This window comes from Plecotus auritus (genome assembly GCF_963455305.1).
Source record: "Plecotus auritus genome assembly, chromosome: 5".
Taxonomy (NCBI): Eukaryota; Metazoa; Chordata; class Mammalia; order Chiroptera; family Vespertilionidae; genus Plecotus; species Plecotus auritus.
This window is the reverse complement of record NC_137776.1, coordinates 14,466,846-14,494,513: the sequence shown is the minus strand read 5'-3', so window position 1 is coordinate 14,494,513 and position 27,668 is coordinate 14,466,846. Positions and strand designations below refer to the sequence as shown.

Sequence of the window (27,668 nt, the reverse complement as noted above, 5' to 3'; positions counted from 1 at the left end):
TCTCTCTCTCTCTCTCTCTCTCTCTCTCTCTCCCTCCCTTCCTCTCTCCCCCCCCTTCTTCTCTCTCTAAAAATATATCCTCATGTGAGGATTAAAAAATGATTCAGCAACAAACTATACTTCAACCTAGACCTATCCCTTAATCAAAGTAAATAGTTCAAAATACACTGGGAGAACTTTTAAAATATATTCATAAATGATAAGAACAAAGGAAACATACTAAATGTATTATTTCCTTAAGAGTATAAGGAAATGTTGAGATTCTTCCTCAGCCTCTCATCTTTGAAAGTTGACATTTTGATGTGTAATTCTCTAATTACATGATTTTTCAGTATTTTCCACATTTTTTCTATACATTGAAGTCCTTTATAGAGACTGGACTTCCATTTTATATTTTTACTTCAGTAATTTTTTTTATTATAGAGCAGGCTGTTGTTCATCTATAATACAATCTTGGACCAAAGAAAAAAAACAAAAACAAAAACAAACAGAAGTCACTACTACTGAGGCCAAAGGCACCTACCTCATTGACATACATACACTCTTCCATGTTTTCTTGTCCTTCGTAACATACTCTATGGTATCGGAGGAATCAGAATTCTCTTCACAGCAGGTGTCAAATAATGATAGAGAAACTGCCTCCAGAACTCAATCCTGTTCATTGACTCTTTAAATACAGGTACACAAAGTGAAAAGTTGCTAACCCACCACTCCACCAGACAAATAAATACTTGCTTAATTTTAATCTTTTGAAGTAACTACTCCATTGAACATAACCTGTATATCTTTGGTTAAACAATATTGTCTCACCAGCATCAACATTTACATTCTCTTATTTGTTATCTCTAAGACCATTTATAAAACGAACTTCTGTTTTCATTACTCTCTAATTCCTTAAGTATTCCCAGAAAAACCTCCTAACGTGAGAAAGTAGAGACAAATTTCAATATTTGATAAATTTTATCTTGATAACATCGAAAACAAATTTACTCTTTAAATTGCATTATAAAAAATACATTTAGTCTTCACATTAATTTCACATGGAAATATATAATTGCTTGAATATTTAAATATAGCTTTTCTTTACCAAAAGTGTCACTCAAAGCCCTACTTACACAAATAATTTAAATGCACAAATGCCAACACACTTTACACAATATTGCCCACATACTATTTAACTTGGGACAATTATAATAAGAATCTATGCAAGATACTGAACAAGTACAAGATTAATAAAATATTCATTGTGGCGGTAATTCAATTTTCACTATTAAAAGAACTTAATGCACTCTTGAATACACAAAAAACATCCAACTGTTTAATCTGCAAATTAAGCCAAAGTATATTTTGACAAAGGGGCACATCTTGTAACCTACCAAATTCTGAAAGTAACTCACTTCTAATTTAACTGAAATTATAATTTTTACAATTTCCCGCTTTCAAGCTTGTCCAAAATAAAAAGATTACAGCCCTAACCGGTTTGGCTCAATGGATAGAGCGTCGGCCTGTGGACTCAAGGGTCCCAGGTTCGATTCCGGTCAAGAGCATGTACCTTGGTTGCAGGCACATCCCCAGTAGGGAGTGTGCAGCAGGCAGCTGATTCATGTTTCTCTCTCATCGATGTTTCTAGCTCTCTCTCCCTCTCCCTTCCTCTCTATAAAAAATCAGTAAAATATATTAAAAAAAAAGAATGATTACAGGAACTTAGGTAAACAGTTCCAAAATGTTTTAAAATACATCAGGACTGTATACTTTAACTTTTAGTAATATAAATTTTTAAATATAAGCCTTTTTTCTCAAAAAAATGGAACTTAGAAGAGTTTCTAACATGGAAAAGCTAGTAAATTTTTATGTTTGATCATTTGAATGATAAGAATTGTCTTCTTTGCATGATGTAATCACAATAGATATGATACATCATAATTACACAGTGCATTATTTCCATATCATCTGTAGCTTTTAAATTTACACTAAAAGTATGCAGAATGCCTACTGATAGTACTTAGGGGAATTATATGTCTACTTCATAGGAAAAAAGATACCAATACCCACAAATAGAATATTTTCATATATTAGCTACTTGTACTTCCTAATCGGTAGGACAGTATTCTTCCTAAATTAAAATTGGAAAATTATTTTAAACCAGTGATTCACAGTGATATTTTAAGAAAGGAAATTAAAATATTTTATATGAGGCATAGTTAAAGTTGCTTTACAACTAAATATATAAACATTTATCCATTTTTTCAACATATTACTGTTTTAAATTTAATGTAAATAAATTTAGAAGTAAAGAAATTAACACCATCATAGCATATGCACAGGTTAAATAATGGCCCCTGAAATAAACTACACTTAGAAATCAACTGTTACAACACTATATTTCATTAATTCTAAGATAACAACACATTTTTATCTCTGAAATCATGGTACACTGATATAGTTTCAATGAAGTATGATTTATACAATATAGTTTAAATTCATGTTTTCCTTTAACATTAACAATAAATAATCCAGAATCCTTGGCTTAAGGATAAATGGACCCATCTGAACTACCTCAACCAATGTCCTTGAATAAAGGATCTAAACGCATTCTGAGTATCTCAGACTGAAAATCTGCTTATATTAACATCTTCTATTTGATCATTAAAATAGTTAGCAAGTTGCCTGGCCGGTGTGGCTCAGTGTTTGAGCGTCGACCCATGAACCAGATAGATGGTCACGGTTCGATTCCCGGTCAGGACACATTGCCCGCGTTTCGGGCTCAAACCCCAATAGGGTACGTGCAGGAGGCAGCAGATTGATAATTCTCTCTCATCACTGATGTTCCTATCTCTATCCCACTCCCTTCCTCTCTCTGAAATCAATAAAACATTTTTTTAAATAAAGTAGTTAGCAAGTTCAAGGAAAGCCAACCTAATGTTCAAATACATAATTTCTCACTTGCAAAACAAGCCTCCATTGATTTGTCAATTTTATTAGATCTTTTCAGGTATCAAGATTATAAATACGTAATTGGTTCATGACAACCAATCAGTGGTCTGGTAATCAAATGACCAAACCAATAATTTCAGTTCAAGCTATTAAAAAGTAGTATGGTAGTGTCTAAAATATTTTTAAGAGATACGGCCATAGATAACCTGGATTCTCGTATTAAACCACCAACCCTTCAGGTGCAAGGGAATAAAGGTGATAGAAAAGTATACTCACATTGGCAAGATTGTTTTCCCCTTAAGACACAATAATGCTAAAGGAAAACAGAGATTGTTTATTACAGAGATTGTGTATGTGCATGTGTCCAGATGTGGAAAGTTAGAGATTTGTAGATCCATTTTAAATAAAGCAGAAAGAGTTTGTGCTATGTGTATAAAATTACCAGGCAGTTTTTAAAATCTGGATTAAAGATTATGGAATCTCATTATCTGGAATGCTTTTGAAAGAAAGGTTAAGTCATATCTCGTTTGTGATTAAGTCAACCTCACTCAAAAGTTGAGATAATTACAGTTTCTTCTTTTAATTATCCAGTTAGAATACAATGTTGATAGTGCCATTCTGAGACACACTGAATATAAGTAGATATTCATTGTTCCGATATTTGAAAAGTAAATATAAGATAGCGTTAAATGTTTGCCATATTAAATCTTACAATATTATAACCTGCTGACATGAGATACAATTAGAAAAAAAATAAATAAGAGGGACTTGAGTTGGGGGAGAAAATTATATATTCTGTGCTAAATTATGTGACATAAATTAAGATGAAGCTCTTCTATAGCAAATGGACAAAGGGTCTTCTGAATCTTTTTAAAAAAGGACCTCAAACACTAATTTTAAAATAATATAAAAGTTCTGATAAATGATGTCTATAGCAAAATAGTTGAAGGTTAGTTTTTTCGTCATAGTTGGGAGAGCTATGTTCTCTAATTACCAAATGTATTTCAACTGAAGCTCTGAATCTCAACTAGCTTCAGCACAAACACTTGTGGTTTGCCTTACTGAGCAACAATTTGTGTAAAAGTCGAGTCATCCTTCTGTCAGAATATGGTACCTGAGAATATAAACTTCTCAACTCATATATTCTGACAGGTTTAGGACGCTTTTTTTGCTTTCTCCTGGGGCGTTTTTTATTACCATTCTTGTTAGTTTCTGCAATGCTGGAAGAATCCTGCACACGTTGCTTGGGAGAAGAGCTCTTGACAGCACTGAACTGCTCTTCGGCATCAGCTGATGGAACTGAGTTTGAAAGCATTTTGGCTGGTCTCTTCGCCTTCTTTAACCCTCTGAGGACAGATTTTGTCTTCTTAAGATGCATTCCAATAAAAGCCCGTCTGGACTGATATTTGCGACGCAAAAAAACAGAGTATTTTGAAATATACTTTTTAATTATATCGTTTAGTTTGGAAGGAATCCAAGTTGACTGTTTTTCTGATGTGATTCTGGTTATTTCCTGAAGAATAACTGGTCTGTATACCTTTTTGAGTAAACCTGGCTTATTGTTAGTTGTCACCTTCCTTCTCTGAACTTTCTTTTTTCTTTTTAAGTACTTATTTCTCACTGATTTTCGTGAGATTTTGGCAGCATCACTGTTTAAGAGAGTTAATTGGAAATTCCTCTCTTTCGGAAATTCACTAGAGTTCAAGATCTCCGATTTTGCCAGAAATACGGAAGACCCATTGGCCCCCTGGTCGGATGTTACTTCATGTCTTACTGACACTGTAATAAAAGGTGATGAAGCAGAGCTTTGTACATGAGCATCGTCATCTCCTGCACTGGAGGTTAGATCACTAAAGTGAATTTGAACCCAGTCATCATTCTTGTCAGACTCTGGTATTTCCATGTTCAGAGGAGGATTAATCACAGTTTGTTTATTCAATGGGTCATAAGAATCAAAGGAACTCTGTTTACATTTGTACTGGATGTTAATGTCCTGATTGTTTTTATCACTCTGCTGGCTAATTTCAGAGACGTTGAAGGATTCACCTTCATTCAGCTTAATATTTGAAGAAACAACATAGACTAAGGCATTGGGGTGCAAAGGCTTCAAAATGTTAGCATATGATTCAAGAAATTCAAGTCTTCCAATTTGGATTTTCTTTTTTGGTCTCCTGTCGTTGTTTAAAAGTAAACGTTTCAGTGATGGCGAGTATGTCTCATGTTCACTTACTCTTTTTGTCACTATGTAACTCATGAGACTGGTTTGAGCTCCACTGCTGACTTTTACAGTCTGGCATCTAGAAGTCACTCGCCAGGTTTGTTCATAAGGCATCTTTTCTATAGGGTCATGGCTAGGTTTATCTAAGGCTACTGAAAAGTCATCAACATTATAGTCACATTCTAATAGAACTTCAATGAATGCAGTGTCGTTTAGGTCCGATGAGACAACCTTCCGTTCTTCATTCGAATATTTTTTTTTCACTTTCCTGGGCTCAGAGTCATCATCAAAGTAACAGTGGAAACGGCCTTCCTTAAATTCCCTCACAAGAGTGTTAATTTTTATGTCATCTTCTATCATTATTTGAGACCATGTTTTCCCCACAAATGAAGGAGGGACATGAGGCAAGGCTTCAAGAACTGGTTCATCAGACTTATCTTCCAAAACCAACTTTGCTTTTTTTGATTTCCTTCCAGAATCACCCTTAGAACCAGAGCTTGAATGGGAATCACGCTTCATTTCTTTCAAGCTAAAAGACATCTTCTTCACACCTTTTTGAGTCCGGTCATTGTCAGACTGAAAAGAGCGATCACACTGAATATTCACCCCAGAAGCACAAGGTTTAGAGTTCTTACTTTTTACATCTGTACGTTTTAACTTTAACTTCAACTTCAAACGGTTATCTCCATTAGCCATTTGAAGGTCTGCCGACTCAGGAGAGGTATTACAATCCTTTGCAGAAGAGCTGCGTCGACCGCGCTTACCTCTTTGGCCTTTCTGATCTTTCCGAGTGTTGTCTTCTTTGTCAGCTTTCTGCTGTTGACGAGTCCTTGGCTGAGAAGTCTCTTCCCAATTACATCTTCTTTTAGGACTAGTAGATTTACCTCTCCTGCCTTTCGGGTTACTTTTTTTTGCCCTTTTTTTATCAGGCCCTGGTGATTGGTGAGTCTTGGACTGGTGAGAGGCATCTTTTTGAACATTTATTTCAGAACCGTAAGACTCACAGGCTGACTCTTCCAGAATAATATAGTCTTTCTTCTGGTTTACTACTTTGAAAGTCTTTCTGGATTGGTTTGACTCTGATTGAGGAGAGGCTTCACAAACATATCCTAGTTCTGAATCACAACAGTCACAGCATGCACCTTCTAGATCAAAACTTTTGGCATTTATACCGGCAATTCCTTCCACAGTCACTTGAGGTGAGTCAATCACTGGCTGACATGAGGTATCAGAATCAGCAATCACTTCACAGTCACTATCACCGGTCACCAGGTCCACTAACAGCATCTTTTGAGGATCTGCTTCTTTGACGGACACCTGATATTCATCAACTATTATTTGAAGAGGGACATCAGAATCGGACATTATTTCAGAATCACTAGTCTTTTCTTCCATGCCAAGATGCGCTGTCTTCTGAAGGTTCATTTCTTTGCAAACCATTTGAGGTTGGTCAACTTCTAACTGCAGATGAATACCAGAATCACATTTTATTCCAGAAACACTCGGTTCACAGTGCTGATTTTCTAAGTCATTATGATCCTTCTTTTCCAAGTTTATTTCTTTGACAGCTACTGGACATTGACCAACCACTAATTGAACAGGAGCATCAGAATCACAACTTATTTGAAAACCATCTACTTTATAGCTATCTCCCAGGTAAATATGGCCTTCCTTCCAAAGACTGACTTTACCAGCTTTTTCAAGCTGGTCAGTCACAGACTGAAGAGGATTGTCACAAGTAAAACTTATTTCAGGACCACAAGGATCACTGCTCTTATCTTCCAAATTAGCATGTTCCTCTTCCAAAATGTGTGGTTGCTCAACTGCTGGTTGAAGATGGACATTTGAAACATAAATCATTGCAGAATCCTTGGGTTCATAGCCCTTATCATGCAGACAAACATGTCCCTCCCTCAGAAGATTTATTTCTGTAGTAGCCTCTTGAATTTCATTAGCCACAGAATGAACATGTAGATTAGAGTCAAAATTTATTGAATCACTATGTTTGACAATCTTACCTTCCACGTCTACTGGCTTCTTCCAACGGTTAATCTCCTTAATAATTTCCTCAGTTTGGCCAGCCACTGACTGAAAACGGACATTAGAATCATACATAATTGCAAAACCATCCGGTTTATCCGTTGTCTCTTCCACATCTTCATCCTTCCAAAGGCTTATTTCTTTAACAGTTTCTCTGACCTGCTCAGCCACTGACTGAAGAGGGTCATCAGAGTCAAAACTTATTTCAGAACCACAAGATTTATGGTGTTTATCTTCTAGCTCAATATGCTCCTTCTCCAAAATAGTTATTTGAGATTGATCTACTCTTGACTGAGCCAAGTAATCAGAATCCAAGCTCATGTCAGAACCACTATATTGGCTGTTATTATCTTCCAAATATACATGACCTTCATTCTCAAGGTTTATTTGTTTAACAGCTGCTTCAGGTTGATCAGGCACAGACTGAGGAGAAACATCAGAATCCTGTATTAATTTAGACTCATTAGGCTTATCGACTTTATTTTCTTGGTCAATATCCTTTACTTCCCACAGGTTTGTTTTTTGAATCACGTCCTGATATTGTGCAGTTAATGGCTGAAGAGGGTCATTAGACTCAAAATTTACTTTACAATAGCTAGATTCGCTGCTTGTGTTCTCCAGATAAACATGTTTCTTCTTCAAAAGGGCTAGCTGAGATTTCTCAATCACTGATGGACGAGGGGGACCAATGTCCAAATTTGTATCAAAACCTCTAGATTTAGTACTTTCAACTTCTGGGTCAACATGGTCCTCCCTCAAAATAGCTAGCTGAGGTTTTTCAGTCATCAAATGAGGAAGGACATTTATTTCAGAGCCACTGTATTTATCACTCTTGTTTTCTAAAACATATTCATCTTTCTGAACATTTCTTTCTTTAACAGCTATTTGAGGTTCAGTCACTGAATAATGAGAGACATCAGAATCTAAATTTATTTTAGAACTGCTACATTCAGCATGCTTTTCTTTTTGAAGCCACATTTCTTTAAGAACTACATCCGTTCTTTGAATAACTGACTGAAGGGGGATATTGAAATCCAATCTTGTTTCAGAAACACTTAATTCATTTCCCTTATCTTTTAAGTTTATTTGTTCTTCTTTCTGGTGGTTTATTTCTTTCATAGCTCTGTCGGGATGATTGGTCGCTGAATGAAAAATGTAAGATTTCAAATTGTCTTCAGGAACATCAGGTCCATTACCCTTATTTTCTAGCTGTACGTGCTCTTCATTCTGGAGGTTTACTTCTTCAATGGGATTTTCAGAATGTCCAGTTGCTGACTGAGAATTCAAACTTAATTCAGAAACACTAGGTTCAATGTGCATCTGTTCTTCTTCTTGAAGTTTCCGTCTTTTAACAAGAACTCCAGGAGAATTTGTCACTGAAAGAGGAGGGACATAAAAATCCAAACTTATTTTAGAACCACTGGGTTCATCATTCTTCCTTCCTACGTGTGCATAGTCTTCTTTCTGAATAATTACTTTTTTAACACCTACTTCAGGTTGATCAGTCTCTGAAGGAAGAGGCATATTGGAATCAAAAGCCATTTCAGAACCACAAAATTCATTATTCTTGTTTACCTGATCAACAGGTTCCTCCTCAGCTACTTGAGATTGGTCAACTGCTGGGCAAAGAGGAATATCAGAATTAAAAGTCATTTCAGAACTATTTGACCCACAGCTCTCATCTTCCATGTTAATGTCCTTTTTCCTTATTTCTTCCACATTCAGCTCAGAATGCTCAGTAACTGACAGAAGAGGAGGATCAGAATCAAAGGTCAACTCAGAGCTGGAGCACCCATAGCTCTTAACTTCCATATCAACATTTAACTCTTTCATATTTATGTCACCCAGAGCTCCGGGAGGTTGTTCATTAGCTGACTGCTGAAGAGAAGCATGAGAATTAACACTTAGTTCAGAAACACTAGAGTTAGCACTCTTATTCTGCAGGTCAATAGCTGCTTCTTGTGGGTTTACTTCCTGAACTGCTACTTGAGGTTGGGCAGCCACTAACTGAGCATCAGTGTGGAAATTTATTTCAGGACTATAATATTCACAGTTCATATCCATAAGGTCATTGTTCTCTTTCGGAGGATTTATTTCTTCAGCAACACTCTGAGGTTCATCAGTCACTGCCTCAAGAGAGATGCCACAGTCAAGATGTGCTTGAGCACTACTGGGTTTGTTGTTATCTTTCAGGTTAACAGGCCTCTCCTGTAGGTTGCTTTCTTTGACAGTCAGTTGGGGGTGGACAATTACTGACTGAAGAGAAACATCACAACCAAAACTTGTTTCAGAACTACTCGATCCATAGTTCATATCAACCAAGCCAGTGTAAACCTTCTTCTGAGGTTCTGTTTCAGTGACAGCCACTGGGAGTTGCTCAATCACTGACTGAAGTGGTAAAACAGAACCAGCGCTTATTTCAGAGCTACCAGATCCACAGTTCTTATCCAAGTCCATGTGTGCCTCCTGAGGAAGGTCTACTTCCTTTGCAGGCTGTTGTGCGTCATCATCAGTTGGCTGAAGGGAGGTATCGCCATCAAAATTCATCTCAGAATCACTAGAATCATAGCTTTCATCAACCAGGCGAACAGGCACTGCCTTCTGAACACTAACGCCTTTAACAATTACTTGAATTCGGTTGGTAGCCAACTGAAGAGGGGCATCGTGAACAGAACTTACTTCAGAAACACAAGATTCATTACTGTTATGCTGCAAATCATCACGTACTTCCTCTGAAAGGTTTGTTTCTTTGGCAGTCACTTTCGGTTGGTCAGTCAGTGAATAAAAAGAGGAACTGCAATCAAAACTCATTTCAGAACCTCTTGATTCATAGGTCTTATCTTCTTGGTCAATTTGCTCCTCACTGCAAAGGTCTTGTACAGCCACTTCAGGCTGATCAGACACTGACTGAGAGCCACAAGCAAACTCCATTTTAGTAATCACTGAGCATTTCTGTTCCAAAGGGGCTGGCTTGTTAAAAACCAAATGCTTTTTTTCTTGGGTACGATCCGTATTAAGAAAGGATTTCTCATGGTGCTTTGGAATGGCACCTTCAAAGATTCCTTTATTAGAAGGCGTATCAGTTTTATTCTGATTGACTGTGGGGTTAACTGCTAATTTGGAAACAGATTCAACATTTAAGGGACCCTCAGGACCCATAGATGCATGAGATTGAAAGCCAGTTGAAAAAGTTTTACCCCGAGATTTTACATCTTCCTGTATAACCGATTTATCTGGATTTATACATACAGATTTTCTGTTTGACTCTTTAGGTTTCGGATTTAAAACTGAAGAATTTTCTAGACTGGATGAGGGCATCGGATTTCTAGAGCCCCCGTCTCCCTGTTCAAGGGATCTGTCAACTTTGTTTGGGTCACATTTGTTAACCGAATCTGAATTGGCTGCTACTGGTAACCTAGCAGTACTAGTTATAACTGGTCGAGCATTAGAACTTTCGGGCAAAGGACGAGCAGGAGCAGTAGAAATCACTGAGGGACCTACTGGGTTTTTTCCCTTATTTGTAGCTTGACCAACACCTACTGGATTAAATTCTTTCAGGCCACTCCCAATTTTATACACAAACTCCAAGGGCTGCTGCCGCCCCTTCTCCAATTTCTGAATAACTGATGGCCGAATTGGAACACCCTGTATACATTCCTGTGATACACTAGGTCTAGCATGCAACTCTCCAGTAGGTTCAGAATTTTGGGTGGGTATCTCTCCTCTGTCTCCAGGAGCATCATCAGCCATTTCTTCGGAAGCAGAATCATCCATGAGAATCACTTCGGCAGGTGCTGCATCGTCCCCAGCAGGGGCTGCATCGTCTCCAGCAGGTCCGGCATTATTCCCAGAAGGTCCGGCATTATTCTCATTTGGTCCTGATCTAAAAAGAAAGGGGGAAATCGTAAAAAATAAAATTAATATCTGTTTTAAAATGTTTAAATAAGGACACAATGTTATTTTTTTTTTATCCTGGGCCAGATTCTTAGAGGACAAAGAATTGAGCCAATCACACCAGGCTGGATAATGCATTTCAGTAAGGTAATCAGTGCAGCTGGAAGGAGCTCCACCAATTGCTACTTAATAAACACAAATGGCTCCTAAACATACGAAAAATGTAAAGGCATACCTCACTTTTCAGTTATCAGAGCAGCAAATAGCATAAAGCTTAACACAAGTTACTTAACCTTTAGGCTTTAGCCCTCCCGCCCTCCCCTCCGAAAAAGGAAATAATACTATTTCCCTCGTTCGATTGTTTTGAAAAGTAAACTAGTTGTTACATGTAAAGAGCATTTTTTTTTAAATTCTGGAAAATAGTAATCATTCACAGGTATTAACTATTATTATTTTAACATATTGTTTGGGCAAAGGTGCAATGACAGGCACTTTAACACATTATTGGTAGGAATATAGATGAGTTTGTATGAAGAAAATTTTGTAATGCTTATTAAAATTAAAAATGCCAAGAAGAGTCTAAGGAGATATGACAAGTTAATGTAATCTGATTATCCTGGATGGGATCCTGAACCAAAAAAAAAAAAAGACAGGTGAAAACTAGGGAAACCTGAATAACCTATAGAATTCAGTTAATGTATTGCATTGGTTCATTAACTGTAACAAATGTACCACACTAATATGTTATTAATAGGGAAACTGGATGAGGGGGTATATAAAAACTCCCTGCACTATCTTAATTTTTCTATAAATCTAAAACTACCTAAAAATATAGTCTATTGAAAATAATAAAAATTTTAAATATATTAACACCTAAAAAATTCCTTTATTACATATTTTTAAATTTGAGAGATGCCACAATTGCCTAAGAGAATATGCATACAAGCATTGGCCACATGTAGCTTTTTTAATGTCATAGATATTACTACTGCTTTTCTTTCCCATAAAAATATCACAATTAATATCAAGATAGTGTTTTGGTATTGTAAAATAAAAATGTTAACCCTGGCATCAAAAATAATATCATGATGAACCAAAAATTGCTGTAAGTTTTCATACTTCTGAACTCTAATCAATAAAATTGCAGTACAATATAACCACTTTACCCCAGTTTTTCAGAACCCTAGTGGAGTGTCTCCATTTGTCTTAAACACTATCACAACATTCTCAATATAAAATCAATTTTGTATCATTTGGCTAAGAAAAGAAAGGAAGAAAAAGACAAGCAGAATCATAAAATCCAACAAGATGGCAAAATCCCAAAAAGGTTAGGAATCATCATTTACATGCTTTGATTTGTGTCAACATTTGTGTGTGTGTTTAAAGTTAATAACTAAATCACCATCTGTATTTATACTCATTTAAAACTAATTTTACAACAAAAAAGCACTCCAAAAATCTAATGACTAAAGGTTAAAAACCAGTCTTTTCTGTAACTCTTTTGCTTAAAAGCAAAATTTTTAAAACTATCTATAAATACAGTAAAACATGTCAAAATCTATGAGATGTCAAAATGGAAATTTCACACTTTAAACCTTCCATTTAAAAAAAGAATTAGTAAACACAAATTAACTAAGTGAATAGATAATTCAAGAAGATAGAAAAATAACTAAATTCCTCCCCCAAGAGAGTTGAAGAACTAAATTAAGGAAAAGAAAAACCAAAATAAATAAATAAATAAGCAAGAGCTGATTTTTAAGAAGGCTGAACTATCCAGACAAGAAGGCAAGAAAGAAATTTTTTTAAGTATAACTTAGAAAACTTATATATATAATTAAATAATGTGGTGTTGGCATCTGATTAAAAAAACATGTGTATATGTATATTGGTATTGAAAATCAAATATACATATCCACACACACAACTTTAGAAATTTTGTTTATGTTGCAGGTGACATTCTATATCAGGGGAGATCATTAATACACATTTATAAAAAATAAGAAGTCCTGCCTCACACCACATATTTTAACAATTCCAGGAAGATTGAAGTTATTTAAAAGAAGAAACAAGGGCATTAAGAAAAGACATTTAAAAAGCCATAAAAGGAAAATTCCCCTTAGATCTGATTGCATCAAAATGTTTAATTTCTATATTATAAAAGACATATACAGTTGAAAGATATAATAAACCCTGAGAAAATATTTACAACATGTTTAAAATACAAAGGCCTAGTATCCATAAATAAAGCATACAAATTCAAAGTATACAAATAATTCAGTAGAAAAAAAAAAGGCAAAGTGTGTAACAATTTAGAGGCTAAAAATATGGCTAATAAATATATGAAGAGGTAAGTTCTACTTTACTCATAAGTAAGTAAAGAAGAGCTACACTTTTTGGCCTATTATGTTAGGGAGGGAAAAAAAAGGTTGATAATCCCAGTGCTGGCAGGAGTGACAAGAAAGGAGAGCTCTCATATACTACTGGTGTGTACGTATAAACACCAGTTTTATAAATTGTATATACATTTGACCACCCTTACTGTTACCAGTTTTTCTGTTACTAATCTTTTTTCCTTCTAGTGATTTATTTTTAAAATTTATCCCCCCATTAACCCCCTAACCACCCCCTACTCATGCCCTCACCCCCCTTGTGGTCTGTGTCCATTGGTTAGGCTTATATGCATGCATACAAGTCCTTTGGTTGATCTCTCCCCCTTACCCCCACCCTCCCTCTGAGATTCGATGGTCTGATTGATGCTTCTCTGTCTCTGGAAGCTATTCTTGCTGCCGCCTTTTTCCCATGCCTAATCATGACATAATTATAAAATATCTTAATGACATATAATTATTTACTGGCCTCAAACTTTTATTTGGGGAAAAAAGCATTATATAGTCCATATCTTCTCTGGTGAAATGTGCAAAGGGGAGTTACTAGATACCATTTCACATTATAGTCCCTGATTCAAAGATGCACTTTAAGAAGGACTGAAATGTTAACGCAAATATCTACTGTAACATATAATAGTGATATTATTCCACTCAGTTACTTTACCTGCTTTCTTGATAATGATAGGGGTGGTGCAGCAGGACATCCTGCAAGAATCGTTCCATCAAACTACTACTGGGAGCTTCAGTGTCTCGTTCTCCTGCTCCTGCTCCTCCTGATGCTCCTGGTCCTCCTGGTGGTCCTCCTGGTGGTCCTCCTGGTGGTCCTCCTGGTCCTCCTTGTCCTCCTGGTCCTCCTTGTCCTCCTGGTCCTCCTTGTCCTCCTTGTCCTCCTTGTCCTCCTGCTCCTCCTGCTCCTCCTGCACCACCACCACTACCACCACCCATCCGTTCTCTATTCTGTGCGGTCATGAATCTGTGTTCGGGACTGTTCACGTGCTGTAAAGAAGAAAGAAACTGAGTATTTTTAAATGGGTATATTCAGCATTGAGAGTTTCACAAAATGGATTCATTTACAATATACTGAAATACCGTCTATAAAGCAATTCTAAAATATGCATCTAAAATCCATAAGATTACCTTTCTCTTAGATATAATAATTACATCTCTCTAAATCTCTCCTAAGAGAATCATCTTAAATGGGGGCGATTTGTGCAAAAAAAAAAATGATGCTTAATCACAGCATAACAAAAAACTGAAAATCTCCTAAAATCCTTAAATTATAATACATCTATCTGTAATAATACAAAGATTTTAATAACATAGCAAACTCTTATACGTTAAGGAAGATTTTAAGAGGGTGCAAAAATCCCATGTATGCTTTTACCTGGGTTTGCGTATGATCAGTACTCACTGATGGCTAGTCTTCCAAAGGGGCTGTTCCCATTTAGACCCTCACCAGCAGTGTATCATAGTCTCTATTACTCTACTTCCTCGTCAACACTTGATATTGTCAGTCTCTTTAATTGTAACTATTGTAGAGGGGGTTTCATGTTATCGCATTGTGATTTCAATTTGCAATTTCTGTGACACCTTTTCCTATTTACTGGTCACCTGAATAATCCTCTTTTATGATGTGTCTGTTTCAAGGCTCTTCCTGTTTTTTCAAATAGATGTTTTTATTTTAAATAAATCATAGAAAATCTTTATTTATTCTGAACATGAGCTCTTTTGTTCAATTATATGTTTCAAGTATCATCTCCCTCTCTGTGGCTTGCCTTTTCACTGTGTGTGTGTGTGTGTGTGTGTGTGTGTGTGTGTGTGTTCATAAATAAAGGTTTATTAGTGTGCACCTACATACAAAGTGCATCCAGTATCTTTCCCAAGAGTACTTACAGGGTACCCTTTTGCTTTCCTAATCATCTTCCATTGTTTCTAAACTTAATTGAGTCCAGTTTACCAATTTTTTCCTTTGTCAGGGCTTCTGTGACCAGTTGAAGAAACCTTCCCCTATCTCAAAGACATGAGGACGTTCTCCTATCTGTCTCCAAAAGCTTTATTGTTTTTACCTACCATACTGACATCTACAGTGTCCTTGGAATTGATTTTTGTATCCAGGATGATGTTAGCAATAACACTTCATGCCCCCCCCCCCCAATATGGATATCCTATTGATCCAGTCTCATTTATTGGAGAAAATGTTGTCATCACTGCTCTTTAGTGCCACCTCTGTCACAAATCAAATAGCCACAGGTGTCTTTCTGGAGTTTCTGGTGTACGCCCCTGGTCTTTCTATCATGGCCCATTGTCTTGATGACAATAGCTTAGTATGTTTGGTATCTGCGTAAGTCCTCTGACTTTGTTCATCTTTAAAATTAGCATTCTGCAGCTGCTTAGCCTTTTACATGTCCATACACAGTCTTAGAATTTTCATTTTACAATTTTGCTGCAAGTTTTATTGGAACGTCACTGAATCAATATATCAGTTTGATAGAACTGACATGCTTACAGTATTTATTTTTCCAACCCATGAACCTGGTATAATACACCAATTATGCAATTTTTCTTAAATTTTTCTCAATGTTTATCATTTGCTTTATAAAGATCATATACATATTTTGTTATATTCCCTGAGAATTGTGTTCTTTGAGGCTGTTGTAAGCATCTTTTCTTTAAGTGTGTTTTTTTTTTGTACTGATTTTCAGAGAGGAAAAAAGAGGGGGAGAGACAGAGAGAGACATCTATGTGAGAGTGAAACATCAACCGGCTGCCTCCTGCATGCCCTGTACCAGGAATCAAACCCACAACTTTTTTGTGCTCGGGATGATGCCCAACCAACTGAGCCACCCGAGCCAGGGTATAAATGTCTTTATTAAATCTCATTTTCTGTGTGGTGCTTGTATATAAAAGTACAATATCTTTTTATGTCAGCCCAACAAGCTTTTTTAACTCACTTATCAATACTAATAGTTTATCTAGATAACTTTTGAATTTTCTATTCCACAATCACATTGTGTACAAATAAGTACAGTTTTATTTATTCTTATCTAATCTTTATCATTGTAATTCTTTTTCTCTTTTTATTTATCTCACTAGGACCTCTGGTAAAATATTGCATATAGTTTAACTCAAGCACCAAATCTATTTTTTCTCAATATATTTGAATCTAATCTTTGCTTTTATTTTTAAATCTATTTTCATTATTCTTGCTAATACAAGGTCCCTATTTCTCTTCTTTCTTGCCATCTTGTGAACTATTTTTATTATTCCCATTTGTTCCCATTAACTTAGTTACAGATTTCTTTTTCTAGTCCATTAGTGGTAACAGTATATAACAAGCAACCTGACTTATCAAAGTCTAAAATTATTTGTTACTTTTACTCTCTTCTTGAGCAAAAAGATCCAATTAACTCAATTTACTTTCCTTCCAATTTATATGCCATTTCTGTTAATCCCATGTGACATTAATTATTTAAACTGCCTACATATTTACACTTCCACTGCTCTTTATTCCTTTCCATATCTCTGAGCTTCCAACTGGAATTCTTTTCCTTACATCTGAAGAAATTACTTTTGCTATTTCCTTTAGTAAGGGTCTGCTAAACATAGTTCCTTAATTTTTGTCTTTGTAAAATGAAATGTTCTTATTGCACCTCCTTTTAAATGATATACTTATTAAATAGAATTCTAAGGTAGTGTTATTTTCTTTCTTTTGGCTTCCACTGTTTTTGTTTAATATTCAGCCACATCTGCCTTATTTCTTATTTCTTCACTACCTTAACAGTTCTCCAAAGACTTGAAATTCGAGCTTTTCTAGTTAGGACAAATTATTTTTGCTGTCATTAACAGTCTTTTTAAATGTCAGTTTAGTGCCGGAATATCTAAATGTCTTAAACTTTAAGCAAAAAAAAATTATACAAAAGCTTATTGCATAAAACGTGCTGTTAAAAGTTTAATATATTTTATCATTATCAAAGGTTCAACAGATAATCTCCCAGTCAAGTGATGATATAATTTATGAGCGAAATATTAAAAAGAGCTTTGAGATTTATTATCTGCCTCTTCATGTTTATAACCAGCATTAAAAAGTATTTCTTTTTTAAAAGGCAGAGGTGTGGAAATCACAATAATAAAAACTTTTCCTTAATATAAATTTAAGTGATTACTGTTAGATAATTAAACAAAGCAAATGCCACAAAACAGGTTTTTCACACATTATAAGCCTGTTTGATATATAAGATGAAAGTTTAGCACTAGCAGAACCAGAACTTGATTACACTACAACTTCACCGATGACACGATTCCCTTATGAACATAAATGCAAAAATCCTCAACAGAATACTAGCAAACCAAACCCAGCAACACATAAAAAGGATTATACACCATGATCAAGTGTAATTTTTTCCCAGGAATGCAAAATTGGTTTAAATTCTGAAACTCAATCAATTGTAATTGCTATAATAGACTGAATTCTGTTCCCGCCAAATTTATATGTTGAAGTTCTAACTGCCAAAATGACTCTATTTGGAGACAGGGCTTTTAGGAGCTAATTAAATCACATCATCTAGAAACATTAACTCAAAGTGAATCAAAGACCTCGATGTAAAAGCTAAAACTTTAACACTCTTAAAGGAATACATAGGCATAAATCTTCATGACCTTGGATTAGGCACTTATGAGACCCATAACACAAGCAACAAAAGAAAAAAAAAGTTCAATTCAACTATTGTAAAATTTAAAACATTTGTGCATCAAAGCATAAAACTAAAAGTCCTTACCTTATTTTACAATGTCTTACAGAATCTAATTCTCTGAATTCTTCGCCTGTCACTCAACCCACCTCACGCTCTCCCTCTACTGCAGCCACAATGACCACTTGGCTTCTGGTTAGCACGCCAACCACCCATGTGTCTCAGGGTCTCTGTCCTTGCTCTCCATTCTCTCCACCTAGAAATTCTCCTCCCAGAATAAGCAAGCCCAGCTCCTACACCTCATTCAAATCCCAACTAATGTTACTTTCTTAACCTTACCTAGCCACCCTACCTAATATTATACTCCCTCCTCCCTTATTTTATTTCCCTCGTAACATTTATCACAATCTGACATGTGTATTAAATTTATATAACTATTTTGTTTGATTGTACCATAATATAAGTTTCATAAATAAAGGGACCTGGTTTTGTGCCTGGTCATATCCCTAGAACCTTAAACAGTGTCTGTCAACTAGTAGGTTGTTATTATGATCTGTTTAATGAATGAGTTTTAAAAAATGACTAGAATGTGAAAGAAGAGGTAGTCACTAGTAAGTCCTTTGAGGTGTAATAACCATATTAACAGGGTGCTCTCACCTCGTCCAGATCGGTATAGCGCACAAGGCAATAGCTGCAATATCCGTATCTGTTCGGCATGTTGAATAACCAAAGTCAAAAGGTATTGTCGTTGAATATTCAAAGACTGGGGAAAAATGGCAAAAATCACAATTCCTTACTGTCACAAGGAAAATAGCCATGATTAATATCAGAGAACAGAATTTCATTCTTGAGTCCTAACCCCTCCTATTTCTCATAATTATGAAAATAGATAAAGCTTCTTCCCATGAGCTACGGTATCAATCAGTGAACCTAGAGTGAAGATGATAGCATTATTAGGACTGATACAGTATTGAAGAACATTGTACTCAATTTTAAAGACAAATAACTATTTCTAAGTTGTGACTGTCACATATTTTCTATACACTAATGAGGCTCATGAGTGTTCCCGTTATGTTTCTATACAAAGTTCCAGGTTACTTAAATTGCCAGTGTTATATGTAACATCTAATTCTCTGTCATCAGAGGAAAGATCGCACTTGGATTTTCTGCATAGTCCAGAGAGAGGCAGATTTTAAAATAATTTACCCAACAAAGTTGCTGAAAATAAAAATAACAACAAATTTAACCTCTAAATGCAAGACATTTCTCTCTGACAATTACATAAACCAAGTAAATGAGGAATTTTTTTCTAATTGGTGTAATGAGATTTCTCTACCAATAGTTTCCAAGTTTCTACCCCTTAAAACTATTATCCTTTAACATTACATACTGCAGTGATTTCTAAATGAGAATGAATATCAAAATCATCCCCCAAAATTCTGATTTAGCAGAGTTGAGACAGTCTAGAATTTAGAATTTTTTAAATTCCCAAGTAATTTTTATACACAGCCAATTCATTCACTGACACAAAGTGTATATAGCTTATGATTATTTGAGTAACAAATGCAATACAGTTTTTGCTGTTTTCTTAAAGATAAAATAGAACTGTAAGAAATAATTTTATCACATTTTAAATTCTAATTATTTTGAACACTGTAGGTTGGGAAATATTTAACAGAATGATCCTACAGCATTATGAATATTTCTAATAAGAAGGATGGCTCTGCAACAGAAAAAGTTGACTCCTTAAAATCAATGTTTAAAAAATTATTTCAGACCCTTAAACCCAGTAAAATGAGAACAGAAAATAGCTTCATTAAATAAAATGCTGTAACATTCACTTACCTATTACTTTTTATTATGAGAAACTGATTTTTCTACTTCCCACACTTATGTGGAAAGTGAATCAATTAAACCAGCCTCTGAAATAAAGAATATATAAGAAATGACTTACTTGTAATTTAGTCTTATTTCCATTAATTTACTTCATTTGTAATCTGAAGCAACAAAGTGAATCAAGCTTTAAGTTGTAGATATGAAAATTTTCAGGTTGAGAGAACCCTAGAGCTTAAACCTAAATTTTGAAAATCATTATATAAAACACTTTTTAGTGCTTTCTTTAAAATACAATGAAAAGCAAACACACACACACACACACACAATCGAAATACTTCAAATATTTTTTAAATCTTTAACCTTTATGTCCTTCAACTCCCATTGCATTATTACCTGCCATTTCCTTCATCTCCAGTGTCATACACAGTACATGCTACAATGACAATGAGCTACAATGAGTCAGAAGCACCTGTCGGCATTTTTTAAAACTCACATGCTAAGACTCACCTGAAAAACTTACTGAATCAAAATCCGCTGGAGAGACAAGCCCATGCATATTCCACACATTTTTTAAAACATATTTTTATTGATTTCAGAGAGGAAGGGAGAAGAAGAGATAGAAACATTAATGATGAGAGAGAATCACTGATCGGCTGCCTCCTGCACTCCCCACACCGGGGATTGAGTCGGCAACCTGGGCAAGTGCCCTGACAGGGGAATTGAACCGTTAAGTCCTGGTTCATAGGTCGACGCTCAGTCACACTGGCCCAGGCAATTCCACATATTAAAAATGCTCCCGGGAGACTCTGATATAGGTTGAACCAATAATATGTCATTCCTTTATGTAGTAATAAAATTCTTACTTAAAAAGATCATTTCTTTGGGGTCTGGGATTACTGCACGACTAAATAGGTCTTTTTATACAATTTCTGAACTCTACTGGTACCTGGTATTTTTAAGAAGTAGCAAGTCATTTACCTTCAGCAGAAAAGGGCAGGTATTTCATCAGCTGTATTAGTTCCAGCAAACATCTGTAAATTAAAATAATTTTTTTGAAAAAGATAAGCTCCATAAGTGTCTAACATTTGCCAAATAAACACCTCCAAGTTATATTTGTTTGAAAATGGACACAATTAAGTTTCCAAAAATAAGAAGAGAAAAAATATTAACGCTTGAACACAAAGCACCTTACATGAACGCCTAAGATGCTCTGGAACAGAGTAACTGTGATGGACCATATAATCCCCATCAAATACATTAAATCTCTGGGATTTGAGAATAGCAGCAGCAAAAGAATATAAGGCAGAACTGTGCCTCTAAGGTTAAGAACAAAGATACCATCAAACTCAAAATAAGCTCCATAAGAAACTTTTACAAGAAATACTTATGTGAAATTAAGTTTAGGTTCTGAACTCACCACCCCACTCTTCGTTCCTGTGCTGGTTTTAGTGAAAGACACTGTCAATTCTTTACCATCTATCTATATCTATTGACAACTCAGCCAAATTATCAATTTTTTTTTCCACACTGTTGTAGGCAAAGTGTTTACTCTTATCCAGGATTACTGGTGAACACAAAAAGCCCATGCTTTGACTCAAAAGAGCTGGTGACAGCGCTGTATTTTCAAGGAATATATATATGCAGCACCTATCCTGCATAAGGTTCCATGGTAGAAGCTTTAAGGGATAGAGAGAAATATAAGACAAGCTTTCTTGCCCTTAAGAAGTTTAAAATGGAATTGGGAAATTAACACAAAAATACCAGGTGGTATTTGAGAAATGCATACGCACAAACAATAACTGCTAATTGGTTTTAACAGGAGGGGCCAGGATGCAATAGTAGATATGTTTTTTGTTGTTTTTTAAACTGGAAATTGGAAAATGGGTAGAATTTGCTTACACAAAGGTCAGAAAAAGATATTCCAAGTAACAAAAAAGCAAAAGTAATAAAGCAAGAAAGCACAAGGAATACTTGGAGATACTGAGCTGACAAGTTCAGATAGTGCCAAGGTTTCATTTAAGAATGTAAGGGGCAGTAAAGCAAGAAAAGTAGATTGAGTTTTGACATGATAAGGTGTCAAAGCGGACTAAAGAATCTAGACCATATCTTTAGTCAGTATGGAAATATTTTGGAAAGCAGTATATATATACTCAAAGAGGGCTTTAAGAAAATTCTGGAACAATGGTTCTTTCCTACTCAAAGGAGCTTTTCCAGGGTAAGGAATATAACTGTTAAACTATTCAACACCATTTCCTAGAATACTGGAGAAATTAATTTTTACCCAAAATATTCAAGTTCAAAGAAACAGTACCCCTTAGAGCAAAAATGTAGTCTCATTATGCTTGCAAATTAGAAAAACACTCACAATTTTTTTCTTTAAAAATGACTTTTGTTCATTTTTATTATGAAAGTAAAACATACTTATTATAGTACAATTATATAGCTAAAGAAATAATGAGCATAAAAATCAACCATAATCCCATTATCCATCATTAATTAACATTTATCATATATTCCTCTTTGTTCTAAACATGTTTTTATAAAAATTGAATGATACTATTTGGTCTATTCTATAGCCTCCTCTATCACTTAACCATATGTGATAAGCACCTCTATATGTTCCATAATTCCAAAACAATGTTTAATGATTGCATAGTATTTCTTTCATCTTATTAGTGTAAGAATAAAGCCCTCTTAACTGCTAGAACCCAGTAATTGGTGAACTTTTAAAAAATCAGTCAATAAGATGATTTTTAAAACACATATACATACATAATCTTACTATTTTATCTAACTTAAAATACAGAAATGTATAGATGTTTTATTTAAGGTCAAATTAGGCTTTTCTGTTTCACTGAGGGCTTTCTGTGCATAGGAGAGCGAGAGTTCAAAGTCTTTTTTTTTTCATTCTTTCAAAAACCTCATCATAATTTATATTCAACAAGTTTCCATTTTGCTCCTCTAAAGCAGAACAGAAACTTAAAGACATATTCAAAACTGAGAGCACCATTATGATTGTTTAAGAATCTGTGCAGCCTTTTACAGTTGTCCTGCCCAATTAAGAATTTTTGCAAAAGCATTTTCTTATAGTCCAAAGCATTTAACTTATTTTTCATAAATATAACTGCTATAAAAATGGCAATGCTTACACTCTTATTTCACTGGTTTATGTCATATTTAAAACTGCATAGAGCGACATGGGGCGATGAACAGAGACTCTGGACTGTTTGAAAGGACTTCAGCACAACTGTCTCAAAACCAAAATAAAATTGCATTTTTTTTTTTTAGATTATTTCTTGCGCACCTGTTTTGTTGAAATGAGTTCAGAGCTATAGTATGCGTGTTTCTCGCACTGACTTCAGTGTTGAAATATACGCTAACAAATTTCAGAATCCCTATGGGAAATATTTGTCAACAGCCTGACAAGAGAGACACCAATTTACTAGAAAAGACAATAGGACAGCAATTGCTCTGTTGAATAAAATAATTTAAATTACCTGTCAAGAAAAAGGGATACCATTGGGAAGCAATGGCCAAATAATATTTTTTTAAATCATAATTCATTGTCTCTTTTCTTTACAACGTTAAACTGATTCAACTTCTCTCTTTTTTTTTAATTATCCATTTTATGTTGGTTTACCTCTGGTGACAAGCATTATATTGGACACCTCAATTCAGTCTTATTAAAATAATAATAGCTAGCTTTTAGTGAGTACTTAATCTGACCCAGGGACTATGTCAACAGTTTCAAAAGCATTATTTCATCTGAATATCAAATAGATTTGCAAAATCTAGAAACTGAGGTTTAGAGAGAAGCGGTATTTTGTTCCAGGTCACACACCAATACCCAGTGCAGCAGGGATGTGACCCTAGGTCAATCTGAGCAGTCCCCGCTCCTAACCTCTTTGCTACTATAAAATGCTCCCTCTCTGCATTTTCGGGAATGCTAATTGCTTGTTTTAATATTAGGTGAAAACAAGTAATTAGGAATCTAATTTGCCTCAATAAACACTGTCACATATTCCAAAGAAAAGAGTAAAACTAATATTTAGCATAATTGCATCATTGCTCCCATTCTGAGATGAGTGCTGACAGTACCTTGGATTAGTGACTTTCAAAATTAAATATCGTGGCACAAGAAAGCAATACATTGTATATCACAACCCAGCAGGCACACATGCACCAAGGCGCGCTCGTGCGCGCGCGCGCGCGCGCGCGCGCGAACACACACACACACACACACACAGTTTTGCGAAAACAATACCTTCATGATGCGTAATGTAATGCATTCTGGTCTTTTCTATCCCTTTCTTGGGATAGAAAATTGCTATTTTGTATCCCTTTCTTTAAGTGCTAGTTATGACTCACCAAATTAATTTCACAATTTACCAATGAATGGACTGAAAACTACAATTTGTAAAAAGCACTGCCTCACATTATTAAGCAGAACAGACAGTATTTTATAAAAGGTGGTTGTTACCCTTAATTCATTTTATTGCCATCCAATATCCTGGCCATTATAGTGATGCTTTATCAAATCTTTAGCCAGCCTCTTTACTAAGACTGACCCTTGTTGGCCAAGGTGCAGGGGGGAAAAATCACTGCCTTCCACGGCTTGGGTCCAAATCAGTGCACGCTGATAAGGCAGTGGAGGGATGTTTATGCATCTCTATAAGAAAGTCGTCAATGTATTAAGTAGAAAAAGCAGATCATATTAGTTACAAATATGTAACAAATAAATATAATTAACGAAACCCCAATTAACAATGACTCTCTTAAAGATGAGATTGCTATGGGTTTTTTCAGTGGGGTTTTTTTTCCTGATAATACCTATTTACTGTAAATAAATATATATACCTCTATTCTGGGGGTAAAAAACGTTTTTGTTCCTTGAAAGCCAGTATCTCGTTACGCATTTCTTCCACGCGCTACCAGAATCATCGCGTCGGATAATGTTAGGAGCTGGAAGGGGCCTTTAGCTGCGCGTAATGACGACGGCGTAATTTGACCAGATTTACACAACTGTTGCGCGGCGAGAGTAAAATGATCGTTAACAAAAAAAACTAACGTTTCCAAAATAAATTCTAATCGCGGGAAGCTGCAAAAGACCTAAGTCTGGGGGCAACTGGACACAGCGCAGGGCACAAGGGGAAGGGGATTCGTAGACAGGTGACTCCGGACCGCGGTCCCACAGGTGCCCGTGCGAGTTCCCGCGGCTACAAAGCCCTAACTCCGACCTCCGCGGCCGCCCCTCTCCCGGCCCCCGCGCAAGGCTCGTCCACGGACCCCTCCGATCACCGAACCCGACGGAAACACAAGGCAGCCCCGCGCCCCACCTCCACCCCGCGCCCCAGCCACCGCGATCCCCGCCCGGAGACGCCCGCCCCGCTCGCGCCCGAGGGGCAGAAAGGGACTGGGGAGAAGGGAAGCCGAGGACCTGCGAGGCGGGTGCGGGAGCCGGGCGAGCGGTCCGTGGGTCCCTCGGGAGGAAGAAGGCGCCCAGGGCGCGAGGCAAGCAGGCCCCACCCCCGGCCGCGCGCACAGAGCCCGCGGGCGTCGCCCGGGCTGCGCGCCGACTCGGCCGGCCCGCCCGCGCCCGCCCCTCCGTCCCCGCCGCGGTTCTCACCTCCGTGGAAGCCGCTCGGATTCCTTCCGGGCCCCGGAGGAGACCGAGGACCGGTGGGTGCGCTGCCTTCCTATTCCGGATCCATGGCGAGTGCCCGGACCCGGAGCCGTCCAGAGCGCCGCGGCCGCCGAGCCTGCAGCCCGCAGCCCGCGGAGCCAGATATAGGAGCCGCCCGCCTCTCCCGCCGCTGCGAGAGGAGAAGCGGAGTGAGAGCGTCACTGGCAGGACCTGGGCCCCCAGTCACGACTCAGCCCACGTAGTCCTCCAGGGGCAACGCTGCGTTGCAGCCCCGAATGAGGTTTGACGTCAAGGAAGGTGCGAAAACAAGGCCCCTTCTGACGCAGGCTCAGCGGACCGCCTCCAGCCCACCCCCACTCCGGGCGCCTGAGCCCCCTTCCTCCCGCCCCCAACACTCCCCTCCCTACATCTTTTAAAGCGAACACTTCCTCCAGGGTCAGGGCCCCACTCCGAGCTTGTGAAATCAAACCTGTTCCAAACAAAATGACCAGGCTTAGAGCGCAGCGAAGGCGCGAGATAGACACCAAGGTTGTACTATCTGAGGGGCCAACTAGAAAATGCTTGCCAATTCAAAGCAACACACAGGAGCTGCAGAAAAGAAAATGGGGCTCAGAGGGGCTGGTGATTTGCGCTGTTCCGGTGTGTTTACCGCAGTGAGCTGCATCTAACAAAAGCTGCTGTTCAATGGGCGCTTGATTGGTGCTAGACACTGTGTTTAAGGTTTATATGGGATTCTTGCATTTCATCCTCAGGGCAAGCCTTTCTAGGATCGTAGGATGAATCCTACTATACCTTTTGACAAACGAAAAAAACCTAGGCTTGGGAAGGGTAGGTATTCAAAGACCTGTACTGCACACGAAAGGGTTACGAATATTAACCAAAACCCACTCAGTTATTCAGTGAGATTCTGTACTACCCACTGCGAATGCAGTTTTGTGCAAAAACAGCTTAGTGTAATGAGGGACACAAACCTGAATTCATCATGCTACTGAATGTATTATAACCTGTGACAAGGAAAATAATCATACCTAAAATGGAGAAAGATTCTGTTTGGAGAGCTTGTGTCTTATGTAAAAAAAATAATCATAGAATGCGCTACTCTGCTCTCTGGTTATTGCAATCATTATCATTACATGTTTTTTGATAAGCATGTGGATTTGTTCCCCCCCCCCCTTTTTTTTAACTTGCCCATTGCCTTTGCATTCCTAGTTTACATTCTTTGTGTATTTTTCAGCTCCTGTTTCTCCTACTATATCTTTCTCCCATTTTAAATCGGCTATCGCAACTGTTTGGTTTATCACCCCCTTCAGATTTTTTTAAGACACAAACAAAAGCACTGATTTGTTTTTTTAAGGCAAAGTCTTTTCACATTTCAACCTTGGAATTGGTGAAAGAAAACTCATTATACATTAACCCAGTCACCATGACATAATGTATTTCACAGATGCTAAGACACACATTTTTTACCCTGAAAACAGGATGCGTTTTACAAACTGGACTCTTAACATTGGCCAGGGGCTGTATTAACGCGGTTGCCGTTGCCTCCACATATAGACACTTAGATATAGCTAGCTGTTCACATTGCCCGTATTTCAACTGAATTAAGTGCATTGTTTAATAAAACTCACAACCCTAGAAGGAGTGAATTAGTAGGTATAGGAGTCTCTCAGACTTGAAGAGGATTTTTCCTAGGAAAAGGGGGAAGATTTTCTTAGGATCAAAAAGATTCCTCCAGCAATGAGCAAAGAGAGATATGGGACCGGCTAAAAGCTATTAGCCCCCTGAGTTACACACTAACTACATTAGTTCCTAATGCATTTTGGAAACCTATATCCGAACATTGAAATCATAAGCCTAACACACACACACACTCACACACACACACACACACACTCCCAAAAAGGGAAATATCTGAGTTATTTTTCCTAATGGTATGCTTAGTCAATTGCAATCCCTCTACGTTTTAGTCAAATAAAAAAATCATTAAAGAAGGAAAATGAATCCTGAATGTAACCTGAAAAGAATCC

At 36.9% G+C, this 27,668-nt stretch overlaps 1 protein-coding gene across 2 annotated transcripts; it reads right to left on the bottom strand.

Annotated features, from left to right (window-relative positions):
- Window positions 1–355: 355 nt before the first annotated feature.
- Window positions 356–25,931, bottom strand: ZDBF2 (zinc finger DBF-type containing 2). 2 transcript variants are annotated; one of them, XM_080671059.1, is made up of 6 exons: window positions 25,624–25,931; window positions 20,976–21,028; window positions 20,007–20,083; window positions 18,819–18,924; window positions 14,138–14,469; window positions 356–11,075 (listed from the first exon to the last, which is right to left on the bottom strand). In XM_080671059.1, the coding sequence occupies exons 4-6, from the start codon at window positions 18,876–18,878 to the stop codon at window positions 3,968–3,970; spliced, it is 7,500 nt and encodes a 2,499-aa protein (XP_080527185.1). In that variant the 5' UTR covers window positions 18,879–18,924; window positions 20,007–20,083; window positions 20,976–21,028; window positions 25,624–25,931; the 3' UTR covers window positions 356–3,967. The 2 variants fall into 2 exon arrangements, with proteins under 2 accessions (XP_080527185.1, XP_080527186.1); XM_080671060.1 differs by lacking the exon at window positions 25,624–25,931 and adding an exon at window positions 25,435–25,546.
- Window positions 25,932–27,668: the final 1,737 nt, after the last annotated feature.

Excerpts from the sequence above, each read along its gene's own strand:
- ZDBF2 (XM_080671059.1), bottom strand. The coding sequence starts at position 18,878 with ATGCCGAACAGATACGGATATTGCAGCTATTGCCTTGTGCGCTATACC. Across the intron at positions 14,470-18,818 it reads GCTATACCGATCTGGACGAG|CACGTGAACAGTCCCGAACA; the intron begins GTGAGAGCACCC and ends TCTTCTTTACAG. Across the intron at positions 11,076-14,137 it reads TATCATTATCAAGAAAGCAG|ATCAGGACCAAATGAGAATA; the intron begins GTAAAGTAACTG and ends CTTTCTTTTTAG.